The sequence below is a fragment of the Plectrocnemia conspersa genome, unplaced genomic scaffold (assembly GCF_051122295.1).
Source record: "Plectrocnemia conspersa isolate PC_06_02 unplaced genomic scaffold, ASM5112229v1 ptg000006l, whole genome shotgun sequence".
NCBI lineage: Eukaryota > Metazoa > Arthropoda > Insecta > Trichoptera > Polycentropodidae > Plectrocnemia > Plectrocnemia conspersa.
Window position 1 is genome coordinate 18,377,415 of NW_028277170.1, and position 19,034 is coordinate 18,396,448.

General features: G+C 29.2%; 1 protein-coding gene across 7 annotated transcripts in view; it reads left to right on the forward strand.

The window, feature by feature from the left end:
• The window catches only part of MESK2 (misexpression suppressor of KSR 2), a 244,284-nt gene extending 226,197 nt beyond the window's left edge, over positions 1 to 18,087 (forward strand). For 5 of the 7 annotated variants that reach the window (XM_088188171.1, XM_088188169.1, XM_088188173.1 and 2 more), the window contains exons 5-9: positions 3,630 to 3,771; positions 3,836 to 3,982; positions 8,532 to 8,813; positions 9,984 to 10,068; positions 17,484 to 17,719. In XM_088188171.1, the coding sequence (XP_088044297.1) occupies positions 3,630 to 3,771; positions 3,836 to 3,982; positions 8,532 to 8,813; positions 9,984 to 10,068; positions 17,484 to 17,662 (835 nt within the window). In that variant the 3' untranslated portion in view covers positions 17,663 to 17,719. Of the gene's footprint in view, positions 1 to 3,629; positions 3,772 to 3,835; positions 3,983 to 8,531; positions 8,814 to 9,983; positions 10,069 to 15,115; positions 15,218 to 17,483 lie in introns of all 7 variants that reach the window. The other 2 variants (XR_015810109.1, XM_088188167.1) reach the window with 2 other exon arrangements.
• The last annotated feature ends 947 nt before the right edge of the window (positions 18,088 to 19,034 follow it).

Consider the following 19,034-nt stretch of genomic DNA (forward strand, 5'->3'; position numbering starts at 1 on the left):
ATTTCATATTTTCCATATATTCGAGGGATTTTTGAAAATATTTCCAAAGAAGGTGTTAGAAATTTTTAAATTTAAAAATTAAGCAGAAACCATTCTATCGAATGGAAAAAATTATATCGAATTATATCAAAATTTACGTTGGTCAGATAAACCATATGATTTCATAAGAAAAGTTAGAACATAGAAACGCGAATAAATTCTTTGATAAAAAATTAACTTTAGTTCTTAAATAATAAAAAATGATTTTTTTTTATTTTATTGTATATTTAAAAAAAATATATTTTAATTTATATTTTATATTACAAAAAATATTTTTTCAAGCACAAGTAAAATTTTTAAAAAAATAATATTTTTTATATTAAATGATTGAAAAACTAATTTTGTTAATTAATTAATTCATAGAATATGTATTAAATTTACTATTTAAAAATTGTAGATTTACAAAAATGAGCTGTGTTCAAATCTTGAGATCAACCGAGACTTTGGGCCGATAAGGGGTCGATAACAGCTATTGACGTGGCGCGCTTGCGCAAATACAAATTAAGTCGCTTTTGTTTGTTTATGCATATTAATCAGCGTAGTGTAAACAATTTAACAAAAGAAAGTTATTCTGAGTGAATTTAATCGCAATTTCATACTTAATATATAAATGACACAGTATGGGCAGACGGTTAACGAAAGCTTATCTCTATAGACAATCTAAAACACGATGAATAAGAAACGATGGGATACAAGAACGGATAATAACCAAATATTCTCATATTGAAATATCTCAAGAACCTTCCCCAAAGTTTTCCATACATTACATACCGGACATGAAAATTAGAACCTAAACTTATGTTTTTTAAAACATCTCAACTTTTTAATTAGTCAACGTTTTAGCTTAAAATTTAGTTACAGTTTCATAATGATCATGTTTTGTATTCGCAATTCGTTGGACACCGTTGACTGCGATAAAATGTCGATACATCATCACATTTGTTGATCCCAGTTTATCAGACATCGTATCATCAATAACATTGACCTACTTCAGAAACTAAACCAGTGGTATGCGAATGTACAAGCATTGGTGGAAAAATCTCAGACTAGGGATTAATGAATACATTCGTAGGCTGACAGACGTAAGTAATAAAAAGGGACTCGAATATTACTTAGAGCCATAAAAGAGATGAAATTGTATGGAAGGACGGAACCATAAACTAAAATTCATGTGTAAATACCAAAGAGACATAATAAAACAAGATATAAACTAAATAAATCAATTGCAAAACGACCAATCAAAAATCCCAATTTTTCTGATAATGATTCCGAGCTCTTTAGTGGAAGCCTCTCTAGCCATAAACTCAAAAATGTAATATCTGCACGATCCATTTCATAAAAATAGCCAAACATATATTATTAAAACTACTGTCAAATCTTAACAAATTCGTATTCAAGTCAAATTAACGTTAAATCAAAAACTTTGTAAATTAGACCTATTCAAGTTTAATATTAAACAACCTATATCTATTATATATACTGTATGGCCCATTTACGTAAGCCACATACCATATTTCCAAAAGGATACTTGATAAGTCCCGATTAACACCGTGTCCGGCAAAGTGGGTCGGATTGTGGCCTGAATTGCGGGCCGTAAATGCGGCCCGCGGTTCCTGTATAGGTACTCGGGACCCTACCGTAACATTGTATACTTGAAAACCGACCGCCACTCACACCCTTTTTCACCACAGCCACTATACTAACGGAACATCAATAACAATACCATCTGCAATGCGGCCGACGGGCCACGGTATACAATTTTTTACACACACTGTACTTCTGAAACGACTTTTTTCAGATGGGGGTGAAAGTTGCTTTTAGAATCTACGTCAAAAGAAATAAAATCGTGCCGTACCAGTAGAAACGCTCAGATTTTAATATATAAACTGTATACTGTAAAACCACTATTTTCACTACTCCTTAATAATACAAATAATATGTCTAGTCTTCAATGCTTTGAAAATCTATAGTAATTGCTAGTAATGAAATACTAATGATCAAATCTACCTACTGACTGTGATTTCTGAACAGAGTATGACGATAATGATACTATATAATAATAAATAATGTAAATTTAATTTTAAACTTTCATAAAAACCATAAAACACATTTAAAATTATTATCTCTTTAAAATACAAGATTCATGGATTAATTAATATTTTCTATTTTAAATTTATTTAAATATATAGTAACTCAATTTGCATTATTTTTTTACTGTAAGTCCCTTGAGATGTAATAAAAATGAATTAAGCTATTTAATTGGCTATACATTGACAATACATTAATGTTAATTATATTAACACCTACATTCTAAATTAAATTAATTTTTATATCGATCATTTTAAGCTACACAAAATATTAAAAGCTTTAAGTGCTTTTGAGAATTGGCTCAAATTCTATGAACCTCTTGGGTCATCCATGTATCTTTTAAAACTCGTTAAGATTTAATTACCATGTAAAACAAATCACTTATATGTATAATAAACTTCAATGCTGTAGTGCATTTATTTATATTTCTTTAAACTTCATGATTTTATGTTTGGTTTTATGACAATAATGCAGAATCCAATTTACATATTTTATATTATGCATATTACTAGCAGTGTGTCTTATTTAGTTAGTAAACATCTTATAAATCATACATGTTTCCTGAAAAGTTTTCATACAAGTCTATTGTTCCTACTTATTTTTTAACTAATTGAGAAAACCAATTAGATAAAAAAAATGCTTTTATATCAAAGGTATTAATTAAGAAGACGGTGAATTTATTATTATGTTGCAAGTCATTTTCCCCATTTAGTTTTATTTGTAATAAAAGCAGTTATGTTGTATTATTCTCTTTCAGTTCAAAGGTCGTTATTTAGGCGCTCGTACTAAGAAAACCGATATCATGTGCCTCGAGAGGGTTTTGTGTTTTGACTTTGTTGTCAAGGATACCACCTGCTTTATGTAATTCCACCCCCTTAAAGGGGGGTGGAAATAGCCCACGGCGAATTATAATGTGACCTCATTTTGACCACTTGCATCCTTCGAACACCATAATTCGAATGCCTGCATAGAAAATATGAATTTTAAATCATAAGTGTCCGCAGAAACAGAATGAATAAATAAGCAACTTATACGAGATTTATAGTTTAAATAACCTGCATTGAATTGATTCGGAAGTTACGCCATAAGACATCTTGGTGTGCTCGGATACTTAATAAATCACAATACTTCTTTAAATTTATAAAACATTGTTAATACCATGCTCCGTTGATTATATGTACATTAAAGCTTAGCTAATGGGCGGATATTGGTTTAAGTTGAATTAACCATCCATAATGAGGATAAATTAGGTTTATAAAGGAGAGGGATTTAACAAGCTTTTCTCTTTACCTAACTATAGAATATATTATGTATGTTTATCATAGTAAAATATTGTTTATGTAAACACCATTCTATTTCAATGTAAATGCGAATAAATCTATAATATAATATGTACATATATGATCAATATGAAATAACAAAAATGTCCTTTGTGTTCTATATATATATATATTGTAGATTTATAAATATTATAAAATAAAAAACTCTTTTTATCTTTACAGTTATGTTTATCCGAACATGGACGAGTTGGCAAATCAGCTGAACTACGTCATGACTCACTTCAATCTGAAGTCGTTCATCGGATTCGGAATCGGAGCCGGTGGAAACATTCTTGCTAGATTTGCTTTGGCTCATCCCGAGAAGGTAAATACAAGTTAAATAAATAAAATCACAAATTCACAGAGTAACTGAATATTCATATCTTCAGGTGGATCTTCTTTGCCTGATCAACTGTGTGTCGACTCAGGCTGGTTGGCTCGAATGGGGTTATCAAAAACTGAACGCTCGTTACCTGCGTTCAAAAGGAATGACTCAAGGAGTCATTGATTATCTCATGTGGCACCACTTCGGAAGGGTATTTACATATATTTTATTTGTATTATATTACATTTCATTATCCAAAAAGGGACCAATAACAGCTGTGAACCTTTTCTGTTTTATAACGCATATGTAGGTCTTTCAGTATTCCAGCTAGTGTTTCAACACCGAAATACTAGTATTGACTTAATATGTATAATAATAATTCAACCTACTTTCTATGTAGAACGGAAATATTACGATTTTATGCGACCATATAGTTTACATTGTAATCATAGAATACGACAAAACCTTTCATAGCTCTTTTTATAATACAGTAGTGGTATTTTTTAAACTTATTTGCTATATTCCAAGAAAGGGGAATGTATTATTACCTAATACACGACGTTCAAGATGTGTTGTGATATTTATTATTCGTCTTCAGTGGCTTAAAAATATATCCAGAAAAATATTTATATTCCTAATCAATATTTGCACTCATTTGTGGTGTGTATGCCAATTAAAATTAAGGTTCTTAAAAGCTTCCATTGGTTAATTTGCAACATGCTAACAATTCACTTGCATGAATACAAATGGTGAGTCAGTAATGTCAATCTTGTTGGCTGAATTGTGTGCATATCTTCTAGTAGGCTTTTGACGGGCTAAACATTTTTTTTAGGTAATGTCTGTATTTTAGGTTCTAATCGCTATTCAGAATCACGTTAGGAACTGTTTAGATAGCTGATGCAGTATGAAACTATATTAGTGAACTTCTATAATATAATTACATTTTTGGTCACATATATAGGATATAACGAAATTAATTTGCAACTCATCTTCAAAAAAAAGAGTAAAACGTCATTCCATACGATTGATGTTCCTAAACCAAAGCATGTGTTTAATTTTGGTCCTTTTTGATCTAAGTACAATATTTTACAGCGTTTGTTCCACGAAATTCTAAACATTTATGTATAATACTGCATTTTAAAGGCATTACGCTTAATCATACTTATCACAAGGACGGTTTCAAATTTTACCTTTTGTAAAACAATACCAACTATTCTTAACGGTAATGAAAGAGGTCTGTATTATCATATTTCATCATACTAATGTACAAGTTTCTGTAAAACTTACAAAGCAATCAAACTAGCTGTTCATTAAAAGTTTAAGCTGCTCACTGTCGTGAGGTTGTCATTTTAGTAATTTTGAATTTTATTATTTAGGAAGTATATTTGCGATGAAACTGGGGTTATATATAATATTAATAAAAATATTAGAATTGTGAAAGGAAAACAAAAGGATTGTTTGGTAAATGAAACTTTTATTTTAAATCCGCCAATTCTACAATAGTCATCAGAAAGATTGGGAAAGAAAACTGATGACATAGGAAACATGGGACATGTAAAAATATGTGATTATGGTTACAAAAACAGCGGAATACGAATACAAAAGTAATCATATGTGGCCTGGTCAAGGTCGTGATAGAGCAAGAAGGTAATGGAAAAACTGGAAAAAATAAACGGATATTAGTAATGATATTAAATTAAAATTTGATATTAAAAATACTTAAAAATTTATTGATGGTATCTGCATTACAATATTATTAAAACATATAAAAAAAAATAATAACATCAAAAAGTAATTTGTATAAATGCATAAAATAATCTATATTTACAAAAAATACGTGAAAATGTTGTAAAATATATTAATTAAACCGTTTAGAAGTCAATGCAAAACTTCTGTATTAACTATATTTTCTGTAATATAACCATTTTCAGTTTTTCCTTGTTTAGCTCCTTCTGTTATATGAACACACAAAGATGATCGGCAACAAGCTCTAGACAACGCTACATATAATTGGCCATGAGTAAATATTGGATCAGGTAGAAGCACACCTACCTTGTCAAAAGTTTGACTCTGAGATTTGTTAATGGTGATGGCATAAGCTAACTTGATTGGAATCTGTGTTCTACACATGTTAAATGGGAAATTAATGTCTGAATAGGTGTTTAAAGAAATTCTAGGAATAAAGTGAACGTTGCCCTTTTTTTCTCCGGTTATAATTTGAATTAAATTCGAAGTTAATTTTTTACTACCATCCTCGTGCCATTGCAAAGGCCATCATTTAAAGATAAATTTCTAAGTAAAATAATAATCGCTCCTAAAAGGGTCTAAATATTTGGACAACATACTAACCTTTTGTAGACCGCTAACGTTTTTTGGAAACACAGCGACATCTTCACAGTCCGCTACGTATACAACGACGACTTCATTGGCCGATGTAGGCGCATTGAACCTTCTTTGATCATCTGTGGGCGGCCGTGCAAATAATAATTGAGCGTCGCGAATCTCACCACCGTCGATTGCGACTCGAGCTTCTTCCTCTTCCATGGCTTCATGGAGACGCTTATATTGCATCGACACTATCGATCGTTTTCATTATTTGTTCTTGACTATCCACATTTGATGGATGGTTCATGCGCATTCTCACTGCTTCATGTGTCATAAATATATAGCTGTGCATATAGTGGCGACTCACCTTCAACGTGTAAACTCATAGAAGTGGTATGGTAAACTTCTCCTGAAATTTTTAGACAATATGGACCAGTACCTGGAATTTGTGCGACGTTCACACCAAATGAGGCGAAGGCATTGACGCTATTGTACTGTCGTATAAATTCTCTGAAATTTTTAGAAACGTTATTATTATCTGTTAATAAGTCGCGAAATTCGTCCGGATAAGTCGACGATGCATATAAAATCCACCGTGACAGCAACAGTGAAGTTTTCCTTTTTCACTGGAGAAGTGAACTGATCTACAGTGTTCTATTGTGCACTCTTTGTCCATCTTACCTAAATTGTGCCAGTTTGGACATACAAAATTATACGAATTAGTTACGGCACATTTATAAAAAGTGTTTCTTCGCTGTCTTCGTTCGTTTGTCTCAGCGATCTGTTGTGTGGACAAATTATGTATTCTTCATCTGGAATTCTGGCTTTCCTGTTGTTCTGTGGAGAAATTAGTTATTCTTCCTCTGGAGTTCTGGTTCTCTAGTTGTTCTGCAGACAAATTAGTTGTTCTTCGTCTAGAATTCTGGCTTTGTTGTTGTTCTGTGGACAAATTAGTTATTCTTCGTCTGAAGTTCTGGTTTTTGAAGTAGTTCTGCGGAAAAATTAGTTGTTCTTCGTCTGGAGTTCCTACTTTGTTGATGCTCTGTGGACAAATTAATTAATCCTCATCTGGAGTTCTGGTTTTCTAGTTGTTCCGCAGACAAATTAGTTGTTCTACGTCTGGAATTCTGACTTTGTTGTTGCTCTGTGGACAAATTAGTTATTCCTTGTCTGGAATTCTGGCCTTGATGTTGCTCTGTGGACAAATTAGTTAATCGTCTTCTGGAATTTTCATTATCTTGCTGTTCCGAGGACAAATTTCCTATTCGTCGTCTGGAATTTCGACGACCGCGTTGTTCTTGCGTTAAATTTACGATTCTTCCAGTTTCTTTGATCATCTAGTCGTTCACCTTATACCTGATTATCTATTTGTGCACTTATATCTATAGGATTTATATTAAGGTTCCCATAATGCATTGGAAAAATGTAACTTAAAAAACTTAAATTATTTGGAATATTATCTACAGATTAATTATATATGGCTAAGAAACCTCGATTGTACTTGTGTTGGTCGCAGAAACGTTATAATTCAAGAAATGCAATACAATCGAACAAACGCCAACGAAAAGTTCAAAGTTGTTGCCAGTATAAAAAAAATCAAATGTAGTGTAATGTATTTTAATTTGAAGACGTCTAAAATAAATTTATTGTAAAATTTCTCTCTAATATATTTTATGTTTTATTTAATATTTATGATAAATTTGACATCATCTAAAATATTATTAGGTTCCTAACATATAAAAATGTATATCAAAACTAACAACGTAACCTAAAAATATTTAAATATTTAAAAAATGCATGTTTTGTATATTTTTAAAAAAATGTTATTTTTATACAATTATACAATTTTTTAAGCGTTTATGGTCAATTATTTAGCTCTTAAGGTTATAGAAAGTTTGACAGCTACATAGTCTGACGCGCTGTTTAAAAGTTCTTATTGAACACTTATATTACTAGCTAATTTATAAAATACTCAACACATTATGTATATATTAAATTTTCATAGCTATAACACACCTAGTTAATTTGCAATCCGATATGGAACAGCGCACATGACGAATTATGAAAATTATTGCTGCTTAGCAAAATTTTATTTATAAATAATAATTATTTAAAACTGTTGTCACGTTATTGTCGGCCATCTTGTTTTATATTTAAATGCTTATTTTTCATTGGTCAAAACAATACAAAGCATTACCGGCGGCTCGAAAATCAATCAGAGCAAATTTAATTTTTATTTTTACTATTATAATTGATTATATTACCTTTGTTTACGTGTATACACCGTTCATACTAAGTGATACGATTTAAAGAGTAGAGAATTGAACAGAGAATGTTTAATTTTAAGTTATTTACGTCCGGAAGCGGAAGATACGGCTTAGAACAATTATATATAAGAAGATGAACAATTGTTGATTTAATATGTCTCATTTCAGGGTACCGAGGAGCGCAATCACGATCTTGTTCAAGTATACAAGTCGTACTTCTCTTGTCATGTCAATCCCACCAATTTGGCACTGTTGATTGATTCGTATGCTCGTCGCACTGACTTGAACATCAGTCGTGGTGCAATGGACAGCGTCGGACGCCGTCCAGGTGGACGCAGCCCAACACTGACCATGCCGGTAATCAACATTACTGGATCGCTTAGTCCTCATGTGGACGATACTGTGACTCTTAATGGACGCTTGGACCCAACCAACTCTACGTGGATGAAAGTAAGTTAAAGATTTTTTTTTTACTTTGTAATGTTCCTTATACTATATATTTTCCAACTCATATCAATATATATTAGACGGAGATGATCCAAAATAAGCTAACTCCTTCACTACTTCTAAATCCAAAACATGATTTGTAGCATAGAATCAATATCATTCATATATATTTTTATGGTTTGTTGCTTTAGTAAAAAATACAAATATAAGACATGAGTTTATATACACTTTAACGATTAACAAGTTTAATTTGCGAGTATAACTTGCAAACAATGGTAAATATGTGTGCAAGACATAACAGATTTACAGAAAAAAATACTTATATAGATATTTATAATAATAACAATAATGGCAAAACCATAATGCGTCAACCAACTGTGAGTACCTGGATGAAAACAAATCAATACTATCTGACAGATGGTTAAAAAGTCAGATAGCTGTGCTTATTGAAGAGTTTTCCAATACTTCTGTTTTTGTATGCGGTATTGTAAATAATACTTGGGAATGCAAGTGCTGGTAATAAGATTCCATAATCGAGATTTTTCATTACAAAATTGGATAAACAGAGCAGATTCGACATACGAAAACCATACCATTGATCAATCAAGAATCCTTTAATATGGTCTAACCATACTTATGAATTATGATTTAAAATAATTTTACTAATGCAGATAAAATAGACACCGGCCCATAATTATCTATCGTATGTTTGCTTCCATTTTTATGTATGCAAGTCACTTTTGTAATTTTCCATACATCAAGAAAAGTATTTCTTTTCAAGGGAAAATTGAAAACAAACATCAGTGTGTGTAATTAGGTCCTGCGTTTATTTAAGCATGCCAGCTGGAATGAAATCAAGGCCTACCGATTTTTTCTAATTATATTTATGTATACGTTAATAATACGTTTGAAAGTAGCTTATTAATGTATTCACTATCTTCCCATCACTTTCATAGTTGCATTCATTCAGATTAATTCTATCAAATCTGTGCTTCGTTGTTAACGAAACTCAAAAAAAATAAAAAATATATATATAATAGTTGATAAAAATATCTTCTCTAATATATATCACATTAATACCTTAACTGCATTTGATTCATGCATATAATTTGTCTGCCTTATCTGGAAATTTGTTCTAGAATAAATACTAAATGGCTTTATTGCATTTTTCAGCTTTCTGATTGCGGCATGGTGCTCGAAGAACAGCCTGCCAAAGTAGCCGAAGCTTTTCGACTTTTCTTACAAGGCGAGGGATATGGTAAGTCTTAAACTAAACAAATAACGTTCAAGAATAAAACAGAAGTGTTACGGCGAAATAATTTATTGTTGTTTCTACATATAGTATAAATGATTTGTGTTTCGATTATTACATGTCACGTGTAAAAGCGAGTAGTGCTATGTAGAAATTATTTTAACGATACGCCTAATATTCATTTGCAAAGATATACATAGGTATGTGAATATTATAAATGTGCATATATTAAAACTAGTACCACACTCAAATAATTATCTTTAGATGCATATGATTCAACATATGATAATTATTATATTTTATTTGTTTATAATAAAAAATATTATAATTTCTATGAACTATAACGATTCGTAATATGTTTGTGATAAATAAATTATATTTTGTATTTATAATTTTCCATTTACAAATGGTTGTTGAAATAAGTTGACTGATTTTATATTATTATATAATGTTGTATACATAACATATATATTTTGTGTAAAATTTTATATTTTAAAGGCGTTTGTCGTAGTTGATTACGATAATTAATTGTTGTTTTGTGTGAAAACCAGGATTGACGTGCCATTGAATACAGAATGTGCAGAATTGAAAGAATACTTGAGGCCATTACCTCACATCGCTAAACGCAGTCTCTACATACATATTAAGAAGAATTAAAATTTATTTTATATGTATATGTTACCAGTATATAAGAATTTCATGATAAAGTAGATACGTATGTTTTATCTATTTGAGAAGAAACAGTAAAATTATAATAAAAATAATTAATTTACTAATTTAATTGCTTCGAAAGGATAGTTTATTATATAAAAATAATGTTTTGTAATTGTGTTTCATTTGCAAATACAAAAAACTTGCCTGTAACAGTTCATATAATGATGGATTTTTTATAATTGCAGTAACATATACATACATTAATGCATTTAAATAAATGCAGTTGAACATTTAAAATATTTATTCACATATATTTGACCAAAGAATAATATTATTCCAAAGCCTAAGCATCAGATTATAATTATATGTACATATAATGTATATATATATATAGCATAAATCAGTCCTCAGGATCTTAAAATAATTAATTTTATTGCGCGAGCTCGATACTTCAAAACGAAACTTGTTTTGTATACAAATTGAGAATAAACAGGGTATTTTTTGTATTTACTGTTTATTGTAAATCTCTCAACACTGCCCTTTCTTTTTTATTATGATATATCCAATGTTTATATTACTTAAAATAATATTCATTAGTTAAAACATTAATCTGACACATTATTCTATTAAGCCATTATATATACGCTTATATTTAATTGATCAGTATTTTAATCTACTTTTGGTAAGAATTCATTAATAATATATTAAATAGACAGTATTAATAGTAGACATTCGGTCGGTATATTTGTCAAACCTTAGCCGCCGGCAAAGCAAATACCTTATAAGGCCAAAGCTCGTTATTGATTATTAAAAATTTTACCATGATTTTTTTATTTGAATACATTCATTCGTAATTAAATCATTCAGAATCAAACATGGTTTTGGTTAAAGTTTTACAGATAAATTAAAATATTGATCATTTAATATTCTTTTACTAGAATAGTATTAAACATGTTAATAAAATACTGAACATTTAAATATACATAAATATATAATTTAAGAGATACTTTTACCGTTATAACCATAATTTACTGTATTGAGTGAACTTAATTCTTATACTGAGTATCGTCATAACTTATTTTTCAATGTCAATTTATTTATTATTTATCACCTAGCCCTATTTATTTCTTGGTTGAGTCTCAAAACAATCTCTATTTTTGAACTATCGACACGCTCTTTTGAGGACTAATATACTTATTTTTTGAAATTTCACATTTATAAAGATGAAATCTATTGTATAATACGGGAACAAAGCAACAACAATAACTTAATAAGTACACACCTGCCGAGTTATACAAGAACTTTTATGTCAATCACCATATTTAGTAGGTGCTTATTGCAATTGATGTGTCATTAACCAGTTTATCAGTGATGAAAAAAGATAAGCTTTAAATTGAATGTATGAAACATAATTATTATCTTTGAAGGCAAGGCAATAATAAAAAAATAAAACCCTAAATAAAAAATTGTTTGCGTATCAATGTGACAATGTGTTAAGCTTTTCTAACCATATTCAATGTATACACGAGGAGATTTTACATTTGGTGAATGCAACGAAAAATAATATATTATCGTGCTAAATGTTCACTACCGCTGTTATTGTATGTTATTTTAATAAGGTGCAAAAGGTGTAACGTATAATATATACTATGATATGAATAGCTATGATGTAAGTAATTTTGACTTGAGAATAAATATGCTGCTACAGAAGGAAAACTGATAGAGTGTTGCTTTTATATTCACACCCGAAACAACATCTATACGGTACAATTGCATATTTTTATTTTTCATTCACACAAACAAACCTAACTAAACGAGTACCAGACATATAGATAACTTTACAGGTGCAACTTTCAATCCGAATCAACATTCACTTTGTAAACAGATTTACTAAACTAATTTTACAGTGAGATGGTTTATTTTTTGCATGTTGGTAAATTGTGCATTTTTTTCATATAACTTATTTCGCACTGAATTATATAAAATAAACATTTTACGTATTTAATAATATAGATTAACAATATATATATGTAACAAGAACATTAATTTATAATTTATATTATTAATAAAAATAGTTCATTATGAAAAAAATAATTAAATATTGCGAAATAAGTTATTTGCATATAAATTATATAAAATATCGTTCAATAACTTAACGTTTTATATAATATCAAACATACAGACTGACACAAAAAGCATAAATGATACATTATATACCATTGAAATTCTTCTATTTCATCACAATTATCTTGTATCAGTCACTAACGCCGAGCATTCAGAGATCCTTTATTATATCATCCAGCTAATACAAGCTCGATGTGCTTGCGTAACTTGCGTACACCCAAAAATCTTCCTCGGAATCTTTCGCTCGAGAGCCTGCAGCCACTGAGAGTCGCTGTCTTATATCAAAGAAGCACTTTTGACTGAAATTAGTATTCTATTAATCATTTTATATATTGATCTGAGATCCTAGATAAATAAACTCGTCAACCCCATCAATGCAGACATCATCGGTGCGGATATATTCTTTATATTTTTGCCACCAACGTATAAATTGTGTGCGTTGTAACTCTTGAAACGCTTTCTCACTGTCTCACTAACTATTCTATTCTAAAGGCTATATTGAAGAGCAGACTTGCGATAGCATCACTTTGTTGCATGGAATTCTAGATTATTTCATTGCTTCATATAGCCTTCCATTATATACACTGTTGTAAACCGCCTTATAATAAATGCATATGGAGTCCGAGTGCAGGAGCAGTAGAGCAAATATGATAATATTTTATAAGCTATGCTTAGCAGAGGGATCCCTCGATAATTTTCACACAGCAGAAGATTGCCCTTTTGATACTACAATTACCGCCTAACTGGATTTATTCATTTCATCTTCCTCGTGTTTTTGATAACTACAAAAGACTAGAGAATTCTTTTTGTGAATATTTCTAGCTATATAAAAATATCGATCATCGTGGATTTACAATAATAATAACCATTTAATGTATCTTTCTGTTTTTTGTCATCGCTTTTAATATAATATACCTATCAAAATATTTTTTATTGAATGTTATTTATATGATACTATTTTTATTTTTTAATTATTAGCTTATTGCATATGTGAATGTCTATTTGACTGAAAAACTAGAGGCATTATTATGACGAACGAGTATTTGCTTCACACATAGTATAGCGTTAGCAGTTTTAGATTGAAACACAGCAAAGACAATAATGAAAACAACATTTCATACCTAAACTATATACAAACATTGATCATTAACATTATAAAACTAAGCACACACCTTAATTGTTTATTACAGATGTGAAGCAATTAATACATCTATTAATAAATTTACTCATACACATATCATGAATAATATTGTTATAATTTTTTACACGAATGTTCGACTTAATTTTATCAAATTGGATTACTGAGATGATACCGCACACACGTATCGGTATGTACTTGTGAAATTGAAACGTCATTTCCTTTTTTTAGGTCCTAATAGGCTGTTAACAGTAGTTGTGTTATTCGATATTAGCATGTTAACCATTTGTGTATATATTGAGGCATAAAGCGTACTTAGATATTCCAAGTAGAATTTATTGTTGGAAAAAAAATTAATCATCATGTGTATCATTTTAAATCATGCTTATTAGTTGTATTGTGTTTAATATAATTTATTGTGAAAATCTGAGTTTTTCTAAATTTAAGCTATACGTTTTTCTTTGTAATATGATATCATTAAGATATAAATATAATTTTAATATTGCTGTATTGTGACACATCTTTTAAAACATTTTTTTATTTTATTAACTATATAATTATATTTAAAACATTAATTTTATTCTATAATAGATTGTATTATTTTAATTTATGCAGCAACGTATATGCATATAATTTATATAATTTTGGTTTTTATTTAGTCGATAGTTAGAAATTATGTATATTTGATTATGTGTTAAATAAATGTAATTACATCAACATGTTTTTATTTATAAACATAACAATACTTGTAAAATTTTAGATCATCATTTAAAAATCATTATGTTTGCGTAAGTAATTCCATCTTTTTAATTAAAGTAATCATCATATAGTACTTACAGATCATGAAATTATTTGTATTTTTATGCACATGCATTTTCACAATATGATTTTTGTAAAACATATGTTAAAGGTATTAAAAATATATTTAATCATTCAATGATATTTTTAACACCTTTTTACATTCACTGCATAATGATTATGTAATTTATTTTTATTTTTATTGCGTAATAATAGATCTTGTAAATAATAACAGGGACACATATACATTGTTTTTAGTTCACTGCTTTGTTTGTTAGTTCTATTTTATTTAATGTAGTTTTTTTATATTTAACTGTTTTTTTTATTTATCGCTTGTAGCTGTCAATGCGCTCCAAAAATTAGCCAAGCACCTGGGATGAAAAAATGCAACGAAGATGTATAGATGCAGTAGAGAAAGTTACTTTATATTCCATAACCACTGTAAGTTTAATTTTTTTGCATGTCAATTTTTTATATAAAATGAAACTAATTAAAAGCATATATTACTTACTCTACTAATGCTAAATTAATAACATTATATTTAAAACTAAGATTATTTTTATATGTACTTTATAATTAATTATATAAATGTCACCGATTCCCAGACTTTCAGTCTGGTATTTTGATTGACTTACCTCATTGTAATGCATTGTTACAACGAGGCATTTTTTGTAATGTAATTAATCGGTTTCTCTGTCACTACATCCATAAGATAATTCAGAGTAGTTCTGTTTAATTCAACAGCACAACCTGAACTTTTATATAAACGAGTATATCCATGCCTAAATATTAAACGTCAATTCAAACTTACATACGGTGAAAATTTGATTTACAAACTTTACTTGTAACATATGCAATGTAATGTAGTGCACAACACATAATTTTGTAACGCATGGTTAAAAATAATAATACGTACTGATCGTTTCGCATGCATACAATCGACAGATATGATAACATACACACAATCCATATACATAAAAAATATATCAAATTCTAGATCTTCGGCGATCTTAATAAACTTACATATGTATGTATTTACAACTCAGTTTTCTTTTAAAGCAAATGTATTCTAAACATTTAAATAGGTTATCGAATAGTTACCATAGCAACATTGTGATATACAATAAAACAAATATTTAACAATCCTTATATAATTAATTTTTAATGGTATTGAGGAATTGATCGAAATATAAATTCATTGAAATTCAACATTGATTTTTCTTAATCTAGCGCATATTTTTTACAGGAGCGTTCATACCTTCCTTACTAACAATAGATCCCATATTATCATAGTTATAAATAATAGTCTTAAAAAAGTACAAAATGGTTTAATTGCAATTTAATTACTTTCAGCATGTATTGTATTATTTTTCAAATGTTAGTTATATTTTATACATAATATATTAAATAATTTATAAATGTATGTTTTTTATTACATCACATTAGTTCACAATGATCAAAATATTTATTACTAAAATATATTTGGCGGAACCTCCATTTTATCTTATTTTTTACAAAATTAATTTCGGCCTTTAAGGCGCAAGTCTATTCTGTACAAATTTACGTATTTATTATTAGAGTTAAAAGTAATCGTTTTTTTTTAATAACATTATATTAGTCGTAACAATAGTAAATACCTTTATGTTATAATTTGCTCAAAAATACTTCAAATATTGTCCGAACAATATAAAGTTGCTATCAAGACACCGATAGTCGGAGCTACTAAAACATAAACATGTTTATGCATGTTTTATATAAAGATCACAGGATAAGAGTTTGTTTTAAGATTGTTTTACTTAGATAAACAAACTTTATTGTGATCTTTGCATCCGCGTGTATGTGTATTGATTAGCAATGGTTATCCGAGTAGTTAATATACATACAAAAATATATTCTCAATCAAAGTTTATTATAATATAATTCATTTATATTCAATGTGTATATTTATATGTTTGTAGATATGTGACATCTAGAATCAGTATCATCAGGCATGGAATATTTACTTACCTTTGAATAAAAAACAATTTATAATAATTATTTTATAGATGTTAAGTTTTGCGTGTTAAATTTAATGAATTTTAATAAATCATGATATAATATTCTAGTTTTTGTTGCTATGTATATGTTTAAGAAAGATACTTAGTTTTGATTTATGATCTGTAAAGTAACCGCAAAAATGCACTTCAGATTTTGTTCTAGATGTCACATATGCAAGTTATTGAAAGATAACTGCTGAATGTATCTAAAACTATCTAAAATATATATATATATAAATTGTATGAATTTGTATCGAATGGGCTTGTGCCGAATTAATGTATGTATGATATTTTTGTGTGATATTATGTGACAAAATTGAGGTTCTATAATGTGTGTATGTGTTACTCGATGAATATTTTTTTCAGTGGTCTTTCTCCCTAACATTTTCTGACTAGTTTTGTACGTCATTAAAGATATCTACGCTGATAAAGTATCGAACATTACTTCTAAATAGCTCTAAATGTTGTCAAAAATGTTGTAGCTGTTAGTCGTATGCTTTTGTTCCGAGTGATACTGAAGATGGACTTGCGTTTAATGAACATTCAATACAATATTTTATTTTATATAAAAAGCAGATGCGATTCCATCTTGGGCGTCAATTTGTCGTCATATGCTATATGATATTATTTATAAATACATGTTTCTTAATGTTTCCTTTACGTGATTTCAGTGGCTCCTTTATCTCCGACAAAAATCCATGCTTACCGCCGAAGCTCCCTTGAGGAACTGCGTCAGGTCATCATGAAGGAGCAGGAGAGGCAAAAGCAAGCGAGGAATCGCTCTTGTGCGGACCAATCTCCCATCATACACATCACCGAGAATCCGATATCAGAAGCTGTCGCCTGCTAATTGCACTGTTTCAAATAATTTTCTAAATCGGCTACCTTGCCTCGCTCACTTTGTAAAGAGACAACAATCAAATTTTAACTATAAGATTAGCATAACCAATAATGTTTGAGCACATAACTTTGAACTTTGAGTATATATGATACATTGTTTGAAGAAACCACTGCCGAGGTATCACTGAACCACTGCCTATTTTTACTATCTTCAGCACTATAGTGCATGATTAAATAATAATTGACACTCATATTTTATAATACGTTGTTTAGATACATTTGTAATATGACATGAGATTTACTTTTCCTGCGGCCTATCTCTTCGATATAGTCGCATTTTGCTAGCAATGGTTATTATTTATTTCCATGTTCACTCTTTTAAAGACTTTTGTGTAATGTGTAAGTATCGAATCTACCGAGTCGCTACTTATGATTGCTCTCGACTCTTTCGTATATTGTCTAATGAGATTAATAAGATGTTTATTTTATTTTATTTCATTATCGGTTTGATATCTAATACATTTTAATGATAAAGTGAACCAAGGTGGTGGGGAAGTTAAAACATTTTTATAGTTAAGTTAAATACATAATATGCAAAAGTAATTATGTAGAATATTTTTGTTCTTCGTAATCAATTTTAATAGATGCATTAGTGAGCCTAGTGCGCGTTCTGAATGTGTGTAAATTGTCTCTGTACAACGCATTGAGAGTATCAAGGTAGACGCTTAAAACCCAACTAACGTATAAACTCGCCTGATTTTTTTTTAGTATGTATAGTAGGCACTGGCAGTGTTTTCAATAGATTTTTGTTATTTACTATAGACGTTTTAAACCACTCTTGAGTTACAATACAGACATCCCTAAATATGATAACTGCTGGTAATACCATTGTAAATGTAGTTAATCGATTTTAAAAATAAAAGGAGGTTAAGTGTGTTGTGTAATGTTAAGTAAATGGTAAACCTGCATTTTTGTTTGTGTTATAAATATATATTTTTAATTTTTAATTATACTAATATATTTACGATAATATAATATTTATATAAATATACACATACCCTAGCTGTGAGTAAGTCTGATTTGATTTGTTTCAAAGCATGACTAATACATATCCCTCCGTTGGTGAGTGTGTGTGTGTGCGCGTGTAAGAAACATTGATTAACGTTAATTTTCTTGATATATATACATATGTGCATTTCTAAAAGTTAACTGACCAATCGTTTGATAATGTTATAACCCTGACTGTGACCCAATTCTTAATGACGTATTTACATTATTACATACATATAAAATTATTATATATTATTCGAGCTTTGTATTAATTTACGCACAAATATGTGAAAAGCTAAACAGGGAGACATAATATTGTGATTTTTTTAAGC